The following is a 20008-nucleotide window of genomic DNA, read 5'->3' as shown; positions in this document are numbered from 1 at the left end:
ATACTGGTATACTCAGAGCATGGGGAACACTAGAGCTCACTGGAAAAAAAATAAAAGCTTCTCTCCAGTGGAATCAATACATCCCAGTATCAAATGCCATGTCTATGTAAAGAGAAGTGATTATGCCTAAATGGGAAAGGCCCACTGAGGTTTTTAAAAGTGAGATAAAAGAGGTGCTAGAAATCACTTGGGAAAGTAATGAATCATTGCAACAGCAAAACATCATCCCACAAACTCCAAAGAATAACGAAGGGCACTGCCTGGCTAATGACTCTTCTCCGTGACTAGATGATGGGTCTAGCATATGATGAAGTAGGTAGAAGAAATAGTTTAGTAGCTCCTAGCTGTTCTGTGTGGTAGAGTCATTAGGCTAAGAAAATCTGATCTACCTAATATGCATTGCGGTTTCAAACTCAAAGAACTGAAGCCAATGCTTTTGTTTGGTCTGTTCTTGCCTCTTCAATCATAGATCCAAACCTAGCACTGTTTTTAAGAGCAGAACTCTCACTAGTGGCTATAAAGGGAAGAAGAAAATAATACCCATTAATTATGAGTGGCTAATGGATAAAGTCAAATGAAATTAATTGTACAAATCTCAAGGACAGAAGGAAAAGGAAACTGTAAAAAAACGACAGAGAATGGCTCTTTTTTCAGCACAACACAAGGAAGACTCTTCCTACCGATTTGCTCACACCTGAACTAGGATGCTGCTTTCCAGTGTGGTGATGGAGCATCAAATGATTCCAGGATAGATGCACCTTCAGACTTCCCAAGACTGTCCTCATCCACATGGACCACTACGCTTGGCATCATGCTGGGCACTTTACATGAATTAATTTATTTCATCGCCACAAAACTGCAAAAGACTGCCAAATAAAATACAAAAGCACCAAATGTCCAGCTAAACTTGGCTTGCACACCAGCATCATGATTTTATTATATGTGCACCCTATGCCACACTCAAGGTAAATGTTCAGAAATATTCTGGTGGAAAAAAGACCTCAGTAAAACACCTTGTCCAGTCATGCATGCTGTAATTCTGATTGCCAAGGAATAGTGCTATCTCTATTGTGGGTTAGTAACTATTTTCTGATTGGCTTCATAAGGAAGGAATTTCATTATTGGTACTATAATTCTGGTCAACAGTCCATGACCTGGAAAGCCATAGGCCTAGGGGAGAGCCTACTATTGTTGTTTTGATAAATAATCATGCTGCCAATTTCCTTTCTAAATATCTATGCTTGCATCCATGACTTACTTATTACCCTGGTCAAAGAAACTACTCAGTGCAGTGAGCATCAGAGATGCATAATTGATCAAAGTACTAAGAATAAGGGACCAAGAGCTCATCCATAAATGAGACATTCATAGTATCCTCACCACCACTAAGGCTAATAGAACATTACAGAAGATGAGGTGGAAAGAATGTAAGAAGTGAAAGATGGGAAGGAGGGCTATGAGATGCTGTCTGCTGGACACATCATGGCCACCACATTCACAATCTCATGGCAGCTATGGTTACCTGCAGAAGCCAGTCAAAATTCTGGCATAGGTGAGAAAGATGATCACCAGTTTCAGCCCCTACCAAGGAGCTACTGGCGGTTGGTAGTTGCTGGGGGATGGAGATTCATTCTCTATTGAAGATGTGGTCACTGACATGCATCCCATGATGCAATGGATGGGTTCATACCCACGCACATGCGGGCAGCACTAAATGAGCTCATCAGGTTATCAAAACAAAACAAAGAAAATATCCTCCCACCCCCCGCAAAAGGACATTGAATTTGGAGGGGGCATGTCGGAGAGGATACAGTGGCAATTGGATGGGGGAAGCGAGACAGATATAATCATATTTTGTTATATCTATGTATGAAATTATCAAAAATAAAGAAAAAAGTATTTATCTGGTTTTAAATTTAACGGGATAAATTATGTTTGATCTGGCACCACTAACACAGCGAGAAAGGACATTACCACCCTTACTTTACTAATGAGGAAACTGACATTGAGAGAAGTTGTCACTTATTGGGTTTTGTAGCTATTAGGTAATAATCTGGGTTTTTAGACCTAACAACAAGGCTCGGATCTATAACCAATGCAGCACAGTGTATTAGTAGGCTCCTTTCTCTACTTGAAAGGCCATCTTCTCTTCCTATTGACATTCTCCAGTGACAATACATCTATAGTTTAATTTATCCCTGTTCCTTAATTGGTGTGGTTTTACTTCTCCCACAGCAGGTAAGAACATATGCCACAGTGGGCATTTTCTGCATATATTTCTCCTTCCTGATATGTCTTCTCTTGCCTCTGGGGCATGTCTTTCCCTCACTGTGAATGGTATGGGTAGGAAAAGAAACTAAGGAATCCTGCTGTCCTAGTTAATAATAATTGCTGAGAGAAAAGGGTTTATTTGGCTTATACTTTCACATTATAGTCCAGCATGGAAGGAAGCCAAGGCAGGAACTCAGACAGGGCAGGAACCTAGAGGCAGGAGCTGATGCAGAGGCCATGGAGGGGTGCTGCTTACTGGCTTGCTCTCCATGTCTTGCTCAGTCTGCTTTCTTATAGAACTCAGGACTACCAGCACAGGGATAGCCCTACCCACAATGTGCTGGGCTCTTTCCCATCAATCATTAATTAGTAAAATTCCTACAGGCTTGCCGACAACCTGATACGGAGGCATTTCCTTAATTGAGGTTCGCTTCTTTCAGATAACTTTAGCTTGGGTCAAGTTGACATAAAGCAACCCAGCACACTTGCCCACCTGTGATGGAAGTTGAAACAAGAGGTCTCCTTCCATCCTTCATTCTCTGCCTGACGAAGGGGAAGGCGTATGGGAATTTCTTTACAAAATCTCAAATTAAATCACACAAGGGGGAAATGGTAAGACTTCATCCACTCCAGCGAGTCAAAAAGTTCACGTCTTGTCTCCTTTTCTAAGGCTGATTCTCCACAGATGCCTTTCAAATTTAAATTCATTGCTTGGTTAATTGTCGGGAGCTGCAAGGCCTAGTTTTAGACCAGTATATGAATGATTGCCCATCAGGTCTCCATAGGAGGCAAAAGTTCCTGGGGGCAGTCTCACTCAGCAGGGACCAGTGGACTTTGGAACAGCACCAAATACTGCTGGGACCGTGCCGCCTGCACGTTCTCTTCTCTCTCATAGTACTAAAAATTTCTGGGTCAGTCACACACGGGACAGATGTGATCATTCTCCCAAACCCCATTTTTCTTAAAATATTTTCTCCTAAAATTCTTTGGGAACTGAGTCTTCTCCGGTTTCCTGTCCGGGGTTGCTAGCAGCTACTCCAGCCCCTGGAAGCTGTCCTGATTCAGTGACGACAGGATGAGAAGCAATTCACCCCTAACCCTGTAAAGATGCTTTGTTAAGGTTTGAATGATACTGTTGCTCTTGAAAATGTATGCCTAGGTTCATCACCTTTTAGCTTTTCCTGGCTCGATATCTGGCCAAGTTAGCAAAATGGTTAAGTGTTGTTTTTGTTTGAAAAGATGTTTGATGTAAAAGTTGGGAAAAATGTATTTGACATATTTATTTTGCTGGAGAATGGGAAAAACAAGTTTGTTAGTATGATGGAAAAACATGTTTTTTTTAAAAAAAAAATACAAATAAAGATGGCGGTGGTGGTGCACACCTTTAATCCCAGCACCCAGGAGGTAGAGACAGGTAGATCTCTGTGAATTCGAGGCCAGCCTGATCTATAGAGTGAGTTCCAGGACTGGCACCAAAGCTACATAGAGAAACCCTGTCTTGAAAGACCAACTAACAAACCAAACAAATAAAAAAATGAACAAGCAAGCAAGCAAATAAATAGAAGGATGGATGAATGAACAAATGAAATAAATAAATTAAATAAATAAGTAAATATGGCCGAGCTATCCAGGGCCAGCCACTTGTGTGAAACTCATCTGGTGGTTGGACAGTTAATCCATTTCTTTGCCCTGACGCCCTTTCCCTGTCTCAGGACCTGAGCCAGGCTGTGGGAGGTTATAACTAGATCTTGTTGGCATTCACAAAGAGCCCCAAGAAGTCATCCCTTGGACAGGACTGTGAACTGCCAAGACCCACATTTCCTGTCGCTCTGCTCCACCTTTACTCTGAAGATGGTTATTTCCCAAATGAACACCTGCCAGTAGGAGGCACTTGGAAATATTTGTAACCTCAAAGGTAGGATAAGCAAACCAAGTGTTCATGCTACAGCATAAACGGTCTAGAGGAATCCTAGGCCCCTTCTCTTTGTACCAAATGATCAGTCTGAGTGGGCTTTTAGAGCTCACTTTGGGAACTAGAATCACTAACTGTTACGAGCAGACAGATGACGTAATAGGTCTCAAGGTGTCTGAAACATCCATGTGCTTCTAAGACTGATGACTCACTAGACCTAAGCACCTTGGTGTGAGGGGTCTTCCGTAATCTCCCGATAGGAGCTATGATGCTTTGGTGCCAGAACACTGAAAACAAAGAGGACCAACTAAAGTCGCATGCCACCTTACTAGAACAACTCAAGTCTTAAATATGTATTTTTTAAAATGTTTTTTTTTGGTTATAATTTGCTTTCTAGAAATTTTTCAAAGCATTTGGTGCTAAAGGATTGATTTTATTCATATTTTCAAGAGTCCACATATACAGGCTTTAAGAACCTACTATAGAATTTTGGATAAATATAGTGATGTGTTTTTGAAAGTGAAGACAGCAACTGAGATTTGCTAAATTACACCTGATTCATATCATCCTTTTAAGAACTACCTTAATAAAATGCCTTTAATTATTGTTATGTTAATGTCAATACAGGTTATCGACAAAAGGGGAAAACGCTGATTATACTCAGCTTGGGCTAGACTACAGCAGAATATTGCAACTTTAGGCACTGTAGTTCTTGAAGAGGCAATAATGAAATTAGATTCTTCTAAAGGTAGAGTGGATGGATGGCAAAGAACACGAATGCCAATCTTTAAATAAGCCATGCAGAAACTAGGAAATATTTCAGTTGGAAATTAGCTCAAGATGAGTTTTTAAACACTGAAAGACCATATGAAAGTAAAATCAGATTTAGTATACATAACTTCAGAGCAAACACCTCCATCTGGCAGGTAAAATATAATTTGGCAAACAACAAATCATCATTTATTTAAACATACTCCAAAATAATGCATAGGGTTGGGAGGAATGGCAGATCTGCAAAGGAACTGAGTGCTGTCCTTGGCAGCAGAATCATAAATCCTGAATTAAGTGGGTCTATCATAGGGCTTCTGACTTCTGTGAGTTGGGGGGGGGGGGGAAATAAGATCTCCATTCTGACCAGGTAGATCACAACAGCTTTCTTGGAGGAAGAGAGATGTGAATCACTTCTCAGAGAACCCTTGTTTGATATTCCATATCGTCTTTGTTATCCTGGCTTGTCCCCTCTGGGAACTCTGAAGAACTGATCCTAACCATCCTCCACTGTTACTCTCCAGATATCTTCACCCCCTTTTTATCAAGTCTAGATCATTGCGCTCACCGTCTTCCTTCCATGTCCTCAGTGTCTTCCGTCTCTTCTCCTCTTGCCTTAGCAACATCGTGGTCCTCGTCAAAGGACTCTCTCGTCTGATTCTATCTATACACTCGCACAGTAAAATAAGGTTAAAGAGAAATACAGTCATCATAGTTAGTCCATCATTTCATGACTGCGAATCTCCCTGCCTGGTACTATAGGATGGCAGGCAAACTCCCCTTGTTTGGATCATTACCTTCCTTATTCCTCAGCTTCACCGTCTTCTCAGTTAGGATCTTGCTTCTTTACAGTCAGATACAACTGACACCGTGCGAAAGGAGCTTCATCACAGCAGAACTCCAGCTACAATCCGAATGCTCCCCTCCTACTTGGATGTCAGCACGGATACCACCCTTGACCCTACTGCACTGTTAGCCCTCACCTCTAACACGAAACTTCTCCCTTCTTTTGACAATCGTCCACTCTAGATGTGGGGATTGGGAAAGAAACTCCCTCTTGCCTCACTTCTCCCATTGTGTCCCTGGTTCTTTCGTTTCTTTCATTCCAGAAGTCACCCATTTTTATGGCGTTTAATTTGCGTTCTCTCATTTCCTTTTTAACCCATTTCAGGCAGGGTTTCGTCACCACCGCTTCACTCACACAGCTCGTATCCAGCTCCTGAGAGACGTCTACTAAATCAACGGCCAGTTCTCAGCGCTCGAGCTGCTTGACTTTCAGCACTTCACCTAGATAATCACTCCCCTCTTCTTGACAATTAATTTCCAATTAGTTTCCTCTCTTACTGTCATCTATCCTTTCCTGGCCTTCATTAGTGATTTATGTCCCTAACTGCTGATTTACAGTGCTCAGTTGTTAGCCCCGGAACCCATCACCCTTTTCACCTATATCATCCGTCGGTATCCACAGAAGACTGGTTCCAAGAACTATGCCCGATTCAGTTACATAAAAAAGGGCAGGTCTTACACATAACTCATGTGCTGTCCTGTGAGCTTTAAGTCATTTTTACATTACTTTAATACATAATACAATGTGAATGCTAGGTGGATAGTTGTTACAGTGTATTGTTTAGAGAACGATGACAAGAATAAAATACACACGTTTAGGACAGTTTTACCTTCATGTAATAGTTTTGACCTATAATTTGTTAAAACCAAGAGTGTGGAATGGGAGGATCAAGTGTAGAGGGGTCGGAGAGAAAGGGGGCAAAGGAAAGAATACAGGGAGAGAAAGCTTATCAGTTTTAAATCTCATTCCCAGATTAAACTCCAGGGATATTTCTCTTATCATCCAAAAGAGCTCGGTAGTTCTGATGTTGTCTCATCTACAATGAGAACCCCAATATCATGCCATTTTTCTCCTCAAGCAGAGGAAGTCCAAAGCCTTCCCCATTTCAGTTGGTTCTATGCCTATTTTCTGGAGCTGAAACCTTTGGGGTCCTCACTAGTTCCAGGCTCTCTCTGATTCCATATCCAATCCACTAGAAACAATCTTTGGAGCCCTTGAAAACAGCAAAAATTCACTTCTGTCACTTCTAGATTTCCTGTCATCTTTCTCACGAGACAGTCGGGAAAGGTAAACCCCATGATCGGAAACTGAGGTGCTCTTTCTTGTCATGCAATACAGGACATGTTGGAACAGCAGGCAAGAGGAAGGCAAAACTACTAAAGATGGAGAAGCCAGGAAAGCTAAGTGTGAGACACGTAAGAGGACTGAGGTTGCCATGGAAGACTAGGGACTTGCATCTGGGGAATGTGTATGGTCCAGTGCAGTCCAGGACCTCAGCAGAGTGGGGCAGGCGTCCACCGCACCGTAGTCAAGAAAGACTGATCACAAAGGAGGGAGGGGCTAGGAACTGGATGAAACTAGCTCAAGAGTGGCTGAGAATTGTGAAAGCAGAGCAACCAAAGTGCAGTTTCTTTCCAACCCTTAGCTTGGAAGAAGGAAAAGTGCTAAAAGAGACATAAGGGTACAGCGTCAAGTGGCGATGATTAGAATTGGCAGAGCAGGAGTCTCGACATACATCCGAGGGACCAGCCAGCAGGATATAAGGGGTAACAAGAAGAACAAGAGCAGAGTACTCTTCCGATTGCTACTCCAGAGAGGGGAGGGGCCAAGGCTGACGGACACAGGCACAGGCTTGTCAAAGACAGGGGGAGGAGCTTGTCCTTGGAAAACAGAACCAAAGAGGAAGAGGGAAGAAGGGGATCCTAGTTATGCAAGCTCAGCCATCTGGGGGCCTCTTGGAGGGGTTAGGAAAGAAAGTCACCAGTTCAGAGGGAGAGAAGGTTGTGACTTGGTAACAGCTGGAGGCTTGGCTCCCATAGTGGCTGGCCATCATCAATAGGACAGTACAGAGAAGAACCAGAAACTGGTAATACCTATTCTAAACGACTTCTGAATTATCTTTCAACTGACTGCAACATTGCCTTGTTCAGTGGTATTTCCAGAACAATGTCTAACAAGAGCAGTATCAACAGATACCTGTTGAATTGACACATGAACGAATACTTCCATGAGCCGCCTTCCAAACAAGCACATTCAACCTTTCAGTGGAAACCACAGCCAGCTTAGCAAATTTAGGAAATCAGAAATGTTTTGTAGAGCCTTGAAATTGAATATATAATGTCTCACCCAGGGCGATGCCAGCAAGCCAATCCATATAACTTACATTCAGAGTGGATAGTTTCAGACAAAGCTTCCCTGGGTTTTCTTAGAGCACATGACCAGGAAAAAGGCTAACTCTGTTCAGTTCTCCAGGGTTTTCTGATCTGAGTAAGAGTTTATCATTCTGATTTCACTTAGATTTGAACGGCATAGGTGGAATGTGTCCTGAAGATTCTCTGTCACCTCTCTCTCTCTCTCTCTCTCTCTCTCTCTCTCTCTCTCTCTCTCCCTCTCTCTCTTTCCCTATTGGTCCTGGTGACATTTGCCACTGACTAGAGTAAAGTGGAGTAAAGACAAGTAGAAAAATAAGACTCCTTTTCAAAACATAAAGCAGCTGGAGGCATAGCACAGGGTACCAACAACACAATGAAGATGCATGATGTTGCTGATGGAGTGTGTCCCTGGTGAACTCGTCCATTCGTTACCTGCATGGAAAACTTTGTTTTTTCCATTAGAGATTCCAGAAGAGCTGGCTTCCATTTTTATTGACCTTCTGCCGGGTGGGAGTGAGGAATGCCTGACCACAGGCAGGCGACGACGTGACCCTGGGCGGCTTGCCACACTTCGCCGTTGATGGATTTGCAAGCGCTTTTCAGCCCCATGAATAGACAAACTTAAACCTGCAATGAGAAATAGCGCCATTAGCTGAAGAGGTCAGTCTGGGAATGGCTAAAATACAGATTTATGTCCTGGTGTGAACTACAGAGAAAAACAGCAACTATTCCCAATGTTTGTGAGTCACATTAGAATTGTGATTTTTTTTCACATTATTTACCAGGCAGTGCTTGGTTCAAATGGGGACATCTCAGCTATTATATAGTCGTATATTACACTTAACAAAATTCCTTCTAATCCTGGGAACATATGGGCATATCTGCATATTTTGTCAAGCTGCTGGATTATCTGGAGTGTCGGTGACAAGCAACATTCCTCACAGACTCACAGAGAAGCCAGAACTGGTGATTGAACAGCCTGGAACATCAAGAATTCCAGCTCCCAAACTAATTTTTAAAAACGCCCATTGTTTACCATTGGAGGTGGCTAAAATAGCAAGTTATTATTCAGAATATTGTCAAAGGGAAGTAAGCAAACACTTATCCTGTCCTTCCTGTCCCAACCACATTTCAAGAGAGCCAAATGGTTAATAAGAGCAGTTCTTCATGACAGAACAGCCAGATAGGCCCACCGCACAGTTTTGTGTTCCTATGGCATTAAGTTCCTCATCCTAGCAGTATCTGCTGGACAATCTAGGGGTTAGGAATGCCTTCCACTGTAGGATGAGAACAACCCCCTCTCTTTTCTTCCCATTTAAGGGAGGGTATGGATTTCAGTGAGAGCTAACAAACTCCTGTCATGGGGTGCTATACATTTGCCTCCCCATGCATTGCTTAGTGTGAGTTTGTCCCCAAGATTTAGTTTCCAAACCCATGATACTGTGAGTCTGAGTATTTGTCTTTGAAGTTTCACCCAAGTTGGGACTAGCTCCCTGGCCCCTTGGGAGACAGGCTGGTAGGTTTCCTCAGTCAGTCAATATTCTACCCAGTTGTCAAAGTCCACGGACACGTGTGAATCTTTTCTTCTCACATGTCCCTCTCTTGGTCACAACTGGCATGCTGGTTTCAACCTATCTGTCATTCTTCCCCTTCACTATCCCCGCCATATCATTCTAAGTTCCCCATTTTCAGAGTACAGCCTGGATGACTCCAGATCCAGAGGACTCCAGAAGAATCCAGACAAACTTGTAGAGGGCAGAGAAAAGGGATCGGGGAGAGATTTTCAGTCAGCATTAGACAGCATCTGGAGGTTCAGGCTGGAAACACTAGATAAATAAGCCACTTTCTGTTGGTTATATTTTTCATGGGTGACTGTTGGGGCTAAGAGAACAGGATTATGGTCCAGCATGGCACTCTTAGGTGTTAGGTAACACCCCTCGAAGGAGTATAAAGTGACATAAACGGAAATAAAAATTACACTGTGGATGCGTAATGGCATAGGTACTTGAAACTGTTGAATCTTGGGCTTTAAAAATGTAATAATGTAGATCATGGGGGGGACATTAAAAATAGATGCTCTGTGAGAAGTTCCGACAGAGCATAGCCATGAGGAAGGGAAACAGGCCACAGTGGAATTTTGGAAGAATCCCCAATCCTCCTACAAATTAGGAGTCCCCTGAGTGCCAAACAAGGGCTTGGAACATTAAATCTCTCCTCCTACAAGGGCCAAGTTCATGGGCATAAGAGAGAGATGTAAATAAACATCTAATTCAAGAAGAACAAATATTAGAAAATGTTGAAAAGTATAAAAGATTGCAAGGTCATATCTTAGAAATGAATCACCATCTAATAAATTACATCATCTAATTTGCTCTTGGTTACTTTAGAAAAACAATGACACGGACTAACAATTAGATATCAGGTATTCTTCTAGACCAGTGGTCCTCAACCTAGGGATCTCAGCCCCTCTGGGGGTTAAATGATCCTTTCACAGGGGGCTCATATCAGATAGCCCGTTGATCAGATAGTTCTATGATTCATAACAGTAGCAAAATTACAGTAGTGAAGTGGCAATGAATCAGCACAACATGAGGAACTGTATTAAAGGGTCAGGGCATTAGAAGGTTGAGAATCCCTGCTGTGGACATTGATTTTTATCCCATTAATCTTCACCATAAATGTAACACACACACACACACACACACAGAGAGAGAGAGAGAGAGAGAGAGAGAGAGAGAGAGAGAGAGAGATCTGTATTGCACAGATAGGAAACCTGACACTTGTCCAAGAAGAACAGAGAAATTCTGTTCTTCTCAGTTATGCTGTGAAGGGACAGACTGAATACCAATACGAAGACTGACAGTTTTAAGCATGCTGCAGTCTTGAGAACTTGAGGTCTACTCTGGTAGAGGCAAGGAAGCATAAAATTCTGACCTTCTTTTGAACCCCGATCTTCTAGAAGTCTCTCTCGGTTTTCTTGCCCTGACTCATGCCACCATGATGCTCAAATGCCCTCCTGGTTCTTGGCCATCGTTCAGACACCTTCATGGTGAGAACCAGTTGGTCCTGCCCCTTCTCTTGGAGCCTTTCAGTTCCTCTGGCCACCCCAGTTAGCATCCTAGTCTTTACTATTTTACTGGGACCTTTATCATGCAACCTCCTTAAACTCTGGTTCATCTTCTGGACCAGCAAGGGCTCCTTCCTCCAAGTAGATCAAATCTCTGCCAGCAAGAAACACGCCTTTCACTGGATTCATTCTTTCTTCGGCTCTGAATAAAATACTTTCCATCTAACAGACTGGGAGATGACGGCTCCCCCTTCCAGCCTTTTCTCCTCTGTACGTTGTCTTCTACATGAGGCAATCACTCCGTGGTCACCAATGACACAGTCAAAAGCTAGTCAATGAAATGACTAATTTCTAATTCAGCACTTTCTGTTTCATTACACCACCACCGTCTTTCCCACACTCCTGTGGCCTACAACTTGGCTATCTCCCTCAGCTTCAATAGAAACCATCTTTATCCTATGAGGTTGGAAGTTAAGGTCCCAATGAGGTATCCTTTCTACTCTATCTCCTTTTAATAATAAAAAAACCCTTTATTTATAAAACTATGTCTGAGAGTTATCATTTACCTTAATAAAGGACTCGGAGCCAGAACTTCCATCTCTCTATGAACTGCTGGAGCCCATGAGGAGGCTAGACCTGCATATCCAGAGCTGCAGGATCTCCATGACACAAGGAAACAACAGGATATTCAACAGGAGTCCCAGTGAGGGTCCAGTATCAACCGTGTAGCAGAAGCCAGAGGTTTCAAACCAGTTGATTGCAATGAACACTTACAATAAAGATGTATGGACTACAGTATACACTGCATGACTCACTGGTTCACACTACAGATTATTCTACGTGGAGATTTTCAAAAAAAATTAGTTGTTGTTGTGTTGTTATGATTATTTTTTTGATTTTACTTTTAAATTTTGTTTTGGGGGACAAAGGCAGAGGACTGAAGCGAAGGGACAGGGAGATGAGTGAATTGGGATGCATGATGTGAAATCCAAGAACGTGTCAATAAAGACTTAAGAATCAATAAATCAATGAAAAATTAAAAAAACAAAGAATCAATAAAGTGTTAAAAATGTGGGTAAATGTATTTCAATACATATACTCAATTATATATGTACACACACACACACACACACACACACACATACACATATAATTTGACCATTAAAAAGAAGGAGCCAGGTGGTGGTGGTGCACACCTTTAATCCCAGCATTCAGGGGCAGGTGGATCTCTGTGAGCTCAGGGAAGCCTGGTCTACAAGAGCTAGTTCCAGGACAGACTCCAAAGCTACAGAGAAACCCTGTCTCGAAAAACCAATAGATAGATAGATAGATAGATAGATAGATAGATAGATAGATAGATAGATAGATAGATAGATAGAAAGAAAGAAAGAAGAAGGAAACTATTGCTGGCAAGATAAGAAGCAACATAAACTGTCATTTATCACTGGTGGGAACACAATGTGTTAAAGTGACTTTGGAAGACATTTTGGCAGGTTCTCACAAAATGAAACGTAATCATACCACATGTATTTACTCAAATTAGTTGAAAAGATATATCCACAAAAACTCAGAAATAAATTACAGCAACTTGCTCCCAATCGCTAAGCCCTGGAAGGAACCAGGATGTCCTTTGGTGTTGGAAAATGGGGGAAAAAAAGAGAGAGAGAGAAACCTATAGTACCTCTAGACAATGCAATATTGTTCAATGCTTTTCTTTTCTAAAAAAAAAAATCAACTATCAATCCATGAAAAGAGATGCAGGTGCCTTAGATGCACAGCTACATGAAAGGAACTAATCAGAAAAGTCCAAATGTTATATGATTTTAGCACGAAGTGATCTCCTGGCAAATAGAAATGTTGAAGACAGCCAACAGATGAGCGGCTGCCAAGGGGGGAAGGAGACGAATGGGCCGAGCACAAGCTCTTAGGAGCCTGTGAAGCTCTTCTGTGAAACACCACATGCTGGACAAGGAAGGCACAACCCTGAGTGAGCCTTACATAAAATGTGGCCTGGAATTGACGGATTTTCCATGTAGCTCCAAAAGGGCTATAAACCTGCCACCACTCACTCAGTCTTGCTGAGAACTTCAAACAGTCCTAAAAAGCAGTTAATTTTTTAAATGCTGGTATCGAGGAGATAAAAGACCTCCCAGATACTGTTACTTCACGATTGGCAGTTAGTCAATTCAATAAAAGCGCAAGAATGACCAATTAAGAATACTCCCATCTGCAAGTATTAATACTAATTAATTTCAAATTAATGCTAAACATTATTTCTTCTTACTTGAAAACAGAATCCTGTCCCTTCTAAGATATATTATCTTATCTCAAGAAAATTGTCAGGCATATTTAGGATTTATATCTAAAGATGTTTCAATAAGAAGTACTTGTAGCATTGGGATAGTGTATCTATAATGATTATTCTGATCATAGTAATATTGGAAACTGGATACAGATCTGTTCATAAATTAATAATTAAATACATTGTGGTATGCCCATACATTGAAATGTTGTAGAGCAAACAAGATAAAAAAAATGAAACGAAACAAAAAACCACATAAGAAAGGAAAAGAGTCCAATTATTTCATTGTTCTTCTCATCTGTTCACTCATGGGTCATTGACTGCCTTTGTGTTTTAGATACTGATTGATAAGGACACCGATCTATAAAGTGTGATAGTTAATGGCAGAGCATCCTCAGGGTGTTTATTCCCCCAAGTCAGGTCCCGTTTTCCTCATCTGCAAAGTGATGGATTAGTGGTCATCCCTGGGCCTGATCCTGTTACCTTGGTCGCCGCCCACCTCAGTTCCGCCTGTTCCAGCACTTCTTAGACCTTTTGTGTTTCTATGAGCCCTCTACGAAGTCCACTCCTGACCGTGGCTCCTTGTCCATCACCCCTGCTTTCCCTACCATTTGCCGCACCTCTGTAGGCATAGGCACATCTTTCACTATCCACAGGAGAGCGGTGCCACAACCCCTACCATTCCGCCATCGCCAGGATATCGAAATATGCTGACACTAAAGGCCTTGATATAAAATGACATGCTAACCTACACAATCTTCCTGTGTACCTTAAATCATCTTTAGGTTATTTATAATAACTCACACAATATAAATAGTTATTAAACATTGGGCAATAATGACAAAAGCATGTGCTCAGTAAAAATGTCATTTTCTTAAGAAATATTGTGGCCTGCGCTGGCTGGAACTATAGACGTAGAACCTATGACTCTGAGGGTGTTGTTTATATTTTTGTAAAGTCTCCCCAATGCTTCTAGGCCCTTGCCTGTTTGATTGCTTCCGACATTCCTTCACTCAGCAACCCTTTTGCAACACGAAGAAATCTCTTTAATTCAAATATATCCGTCTGTTGGGATTTTGCTTCCTGGTTGAACCTTGACTTTGAGAGTGTTAGAAATCCATGCCTTTCAGTTTTGGCCCTAACGGTTTCAATATCTTACAAAACCAAAGCGGTCACCGAAAACTCCCTTAGGAAGTCCTCAAACCTTTGGGATCTGTATTTTTGTCCTGCTTATTTTGATTCTTTTTGTTCACTGCTCCAAATGCCTGTCTAGATCCTGGATCGCTCATTTTTCCTTGCTCTCTAGGAGTCAATTCATCCCCTCTCTACATTCTCACTCAGGGCTGCATAAAGAGGAGAGAGAGGCTTCTTGTCACCTCGGGGAATTTAGGGAGATTTTTCTGTGTTCTGTGGACTGAGGACAATACACCTCTCTCTCCGAAGCACTGTTGATAGCTAGAAACTGTATATGCAGATATTATAACTGCAATAATCACTCTACTCATGCTGCTTCATCTGTAATTAGTCCACTTAGTAGGGGAATAGTCAAATATGTTATATTCAGCACTTAGATGGTGCGCGCTATAAACACACTGGCACAATAAACACTTAAGGGGGGAAAATGGACCAAGTCTTTCGCACTTCTAGTCATTCATTCGGTTCATCTTAGCTGGCTGCCTTTCTCATATGAACATTGATTTCTCAGTACTGAAGGAGCTCAAAGTTCAAATAGAAAATTGGCATAGATGATGCTTAAGAATACTGACTACACAGACAATTTTATCCATGCAATACTTGGGGCATGGTTCTTTGTAAGCTTTTCAATTGACTATTTACTAATTCATTAAACACCTGACAAGAGTTTTCTTTTTTCCAAGCACTGAGGACTCGAGCTGTAGGAAACAGTCCGAGTACTCAGGCAGCTTCATTGTCTGACGGAGGACACAGTGCCCAAATACTGACAGGACAAAGAGCAAAGGCATTGGATGTGACATGAAGGGGGACATCGATACCTCCCGGGTTTATGAAGAGGGAGAGGCAATGTCACTCGGTTTCTCCTTGAGAGGCCAATGAAGCGCCTGGCTTCCTAAAATAAATGTAATTACGGAGCATGTTTCACAGGAGAGAAGCATAACCAAATATTATCAAACCTCGGGTAGTCAACACAAATAGCTAAGTAGGAGCTAGGCAGTTGCTTCACATGGCGAAAACCATACGTGGCGAGGTGTGGACTGCGGTCCTAAATTCCAGCACAGCTGCTTATTAAATGCCACCACCAAGAGAGCACAGGAGCATTACTCCTTGAGACCCTCCAACTCAACTCCATGGCTTGTCTGAGCGGTCAACAAAAGCTTTCTGGAAATGAAACACCAAACAGTTTCCTCCCAGAAACATCAGACGAAGAACATTAACCCCCTAAAGGATCGGTGCTTTAGAAAATGTGGGTCATTGAAGCAAATGCAGAACATTTGGTAAAAAGGAACTTTATTGTAGAGAGTCATCTCTTTCCACCAATAACTGCTGAGTCTACAACCTGTCAGGTCCCAGAAACAAGGACGGCACAGGCAGAATTTATGTCTAAAAGAAGAGAATGTTTTTCAAAGAAGAAAACTGTCAGAAGTAACTCCAACAAGAGGAAGATGTCCTGTGTGTAACTGTATAATCTGGAAGACTGCATAATCTCCAGCAGAGAGAAGAGCTTAAACACTTTTTATGGAAAATAATAAATATTTGAGATTTGGGGGTTCATATGTCTCTGTTGCCTCTACTTGTTCATCTTCCTGCTGCAGCCCTCAAGCAGGCAAGGACAATACATAAATGAATGTGTGTATTCTGGTCTAATATGCGTTTTACTTGTAAAACCAAAGCGTCTCAGGACTAGGGTTTGCTGACCCCTGACTCAGAAGGCTGGAAGGAAAACCATAAGGGAAGACTTCCAGCAGTGTGCTCTGGAGAGTGGACCGCTGGGTAAGTTGTCATGGATACGGAAAGTGAGGACACGTTTTTACCAGGAGGAAGGTGTGTTGTTCTGAAGAAGCATTCCTCACTCATGAAAGGAAGGAGTGTCCAGTTTCACACACTTTGGAGATGTGTTATCAGGAACATTAGCTGTTTAGACCTAAAATGACCTAAAATGAAAGTCTTCAGCTTTGAATTTTTACATTTTTAACAGGTTCATAAAGGGACCTGAAACCTACAGTGTGTTGGAAATGGGATAGCTAGAGTTGTCTAAGCAAGGAGCAAAGGGGGTGTTGCCTCATCAAACCCAAAGATACCTTGAGACTTCCCTGTAGGCTCCAACTCTTACCTTAGTTATTTTAATGTAGTATACAAAGCAATGGGTTTGCTATGGATTTTCACACATACGTCCTCATACTTCATTCTTATCTGTCCATATCTCCCACTACCCTCTTGATTACTAACCTCTTCTTGCTGTTCTCTTTTTCCTCCCCAAATAGTCCTCTCTTCTGTTTTCATATCCCCCCCCATGTTTTAAAGGCTCCACTGAGTCCTAACAGCACCATCCTGGTGAGCCAAGCCTTTACTACATGGGTTTTTAGGGGACAGTTAAGACCTGAACTATTAGGGGTAATCACAAAACCAAGAAGATGGTTGAAAATAGTTTAAAGGCAAGTTCAGCTTCAAATATGCTGGGCCTGTGGCTCCCTGAAACATCAAAAAATAAAGTTTACCTATACCAATTACCTAGAAATATATACACACACGATCCAGCTCTACTGTTCTTGGGCGTACACCCTTTCCTGCCACAGTGACACTGCCCATCTGTGCTCTTTACTGCTCTGCTCACAACAGTCAAAAAGTGGAACTGTCACAGATGACCATTAATGGATAATGAAAACGTGGTGCATTTGCTCAGCAGGATATTATCCAGCTACAAAAAAATATGAAATTCACAGATGAATGGACAGGTGTAAAACAATGATTCTGAGGGAGGTTAACCCAGAAAGACAAATATCACGTATCTTCTCATTTATAGGTGCTATTTTATAATATTCAGATACACTGTTTCATTTGGAATGCTTACAGAGGTCAGGAAATAAGTAAGGGACTATGGGGATGGAGGACAGAATGTGGCGGTATAAAAGGGTCAAGGGAATTAATGGAACCAGACAGGTTAAATAGGATAGAAACGGTAATGCAGTGGAGGAAAGTCTACCGCAGAGAAATAGCACTAACGACCTTTGAAGAATCTTAAGGAAACCTACTTTTGTAGGAGCTTCCTGACACTTATATAAACACATGCACCAAAAGAGTCTACCCTATTAGTGGAGCAACAGTGTTCCTACAAGACACCACAGGCTAACAGATTTTTAAAAAATGGTTACTTGTTTTGGAGTTGTTCCCCAGGAAGGTCCCACAGACTCTCAACTATTACTGGCTATTGCCAATGCTCTTGGTTGCCACTGCCTCCCCCCTACCTGCTCCCCTGCCAAACTTAACAGTACGACCCTTGTGCAGAAGACACCACATACTTTTACTTTGCTTTTTTATTTTTTTGTGTGTTTCTTTTTTATTGGAGATAAATACTTTTTCTCCAATAAATCAAAGATAAATGTATTCTTATGATTCCCCTCCTCCAGGTCCTCTCAGATCCGCCCCCCTCCTCACTCATCTAACTCCATGCCTTCTTTATTTTTAGAAAACAAATAGCAAATAAAAACAAACAAAGCAGAATAAAAACAAAATAAAAACCTCAAGAAACACACACACACACACACACCATAAAGCCATAAAATCAGAAACCATAATTTACAACGTAAGCAAAAGATCAGCAAGAAAAAGCAATATGAGACAAAAAAAACCCACAAAAATACCACTGAGATAGCTGTGTGTTGTCCATCTACTGCTGGGCACGGAACCTACCCTTAATGTGGTTTCTATACCCAGTGATGCTTCCCTTACAAGCAGCTGCCAGTTGGGAATAGCTTCTTGCCACCATATACTTGAGTTGTAGAACGGATAAATCAGACAAGGACTGACCTGGGAGCTTCATCCCTATTGGTCAGGTTTCATAGTGCTGGAAAGTACAATGCAAGCTATTGGAAGAAAAAGTCTTTCTGCCTTACCTAGCTGTGACCCTTACAAGCTCCAATAACGACCATCCAGGCAAAGCACGCCTGCTGGTGCCATTGAGGCCTGAGCGTCATGGGAGCTAACCGACCACTCTTTGATTGCCATCAGACCCATTCTGCAAGGTGAAAGTCATACTAGATACCATTGTTGGGTCAAGAAGCTATGGCTAGACTGGCAACAGGTCCCAGAGGAGACTCTACTACCAGGATTTGTCTAAGTGGACATAGTATTACCCCAACTCTTGATGACTTAGTATTATACCCCTTGTTTAGTGCACCCCTCAATCTTTACAAAAGCTTCTTCTTGCAGTTCATAGTGATCAACACAGACAACTGACCAGGTTCCAGACAATAAGACATTGTAGAATCTTTGGGCTTAAATGGGACATCTGTATCACACCCTTTACTCCCAAGGCTCAGAGACCGTTGTGGAGGAACGGGTGGAAAGAGTGTGAGAGCCAAAGGTGTCAGATAACTACAATGAAACAATGTTTTCCAGACAAAACAGGGCATTTGCATATATGACCCCATGGTGGTGATGACACCATGCACACGCCCTGAGCAAGCTTAAGTCAGACAGAATTTCAGTATGGAATGGGGAAGGGAAGAGATGAGGGACAATTGGTGGCTACTTAGAGAGAGCGAATCCGTTTGCTTTAAGAGTGTGGTCCCCGATAGGTTGGCCATGCTCTAATAGGATTAGCACAAACCCAATACACAAACATCACAAATTGTACTTGACGGGATACAAATAAAAGAGTTTAACACAAAGTTGGGTAGTTAGGAAATAGGGGTGTAGGTCTGGGAGCAACAGAGAGAAAGAGGTGGAGCTCGGACAAAAACACATTGTTTGAAATATGAAGAACTAATAAAAATGAGGAAAGAAAAAAATAATTAATTGAAGAAATATGTTTACCCAGTATGGCCATAAATAAAGGCATAGAACTTAGAAATGTGTCTGGCTAGACTTCATTGCCTAAAGATTAATGCTGAAGCTTTGAGAGAAACCAGAATTTCTTTAGAAGAGAAACAAGATCACAGATAACATCTAGAGGCCAGTAAGTAGAAGGAGAACAACCAAGCCCTGCCCCCCCAAAAATCAACAATGGCGTGTTGAGGATGGGCCAGGCAGAACATTAACTACGCCTGCTCATTTAATCATGACGTTAATCCTGTGTGCATATCCTTTCTCCTGATTTGCAGAGGAGAAAACTGAGGTTCAAGGATTGTGTCTTCTCAACAACGTTGTACAATCTAGTTTGGTCTCAAGTCTGCAACACTGCTCTTGGTTGGTAGAAGACAGGGGCTGATGAAACACTGAGAACTGAGAAAAGAAAGGTTTGAAGTAGACAATGCCAGAGATGTGCTTCAGAAGA

The 20008-nt window shown here is 41.9% G+C and overlaps 1 protein-coding gene across 4 annotated transcripts in view; it reads right to left on the bottom strand.

Annotated features, from left to right (window-relative positions):
- Ano4 (anoctamin 4) overlaps positions 1-20008 on the bottom strand; it is a 319024-nt gene that overhangs the window by 150228 nt on the left and 148788 nt on the right. For all 4 annotated transcript variants that reach the window (XM_085683401.2, XM_087901925.1, XM_085683402.2 and 1 more), the window contains one exon: positions 8603-8797. In XM_085683401.2, the coding sequence (XP_085539527.2) occupies positions 8603-8657 (55 nt within the window). In that variant the 5' untranslated portion in view covers positions 8658-8797. The remainder of the gene's footprint in view (positions 1-8602; positions 8798-20008) is intronic.

The sequence above is a fragment of the Myodes glareolus genome, chromosome 26, assembly GCF_982192425.1.
Source record: "Myodes glareolus chromosome 26, mMyoGla1.1, whole genome shotgun sequence".
Lineage (NCBI taxonomy): Eukaryota > Metazoa > Chordata > Mammalia > Rodentia > Cricetidae > Myodes > Myodes glareolus.
The sequence above is the reverse complement of the archived record's forward strand: the minus strand, read 5'-3'. Positions and strand labels throughout refer to the sequence as shown.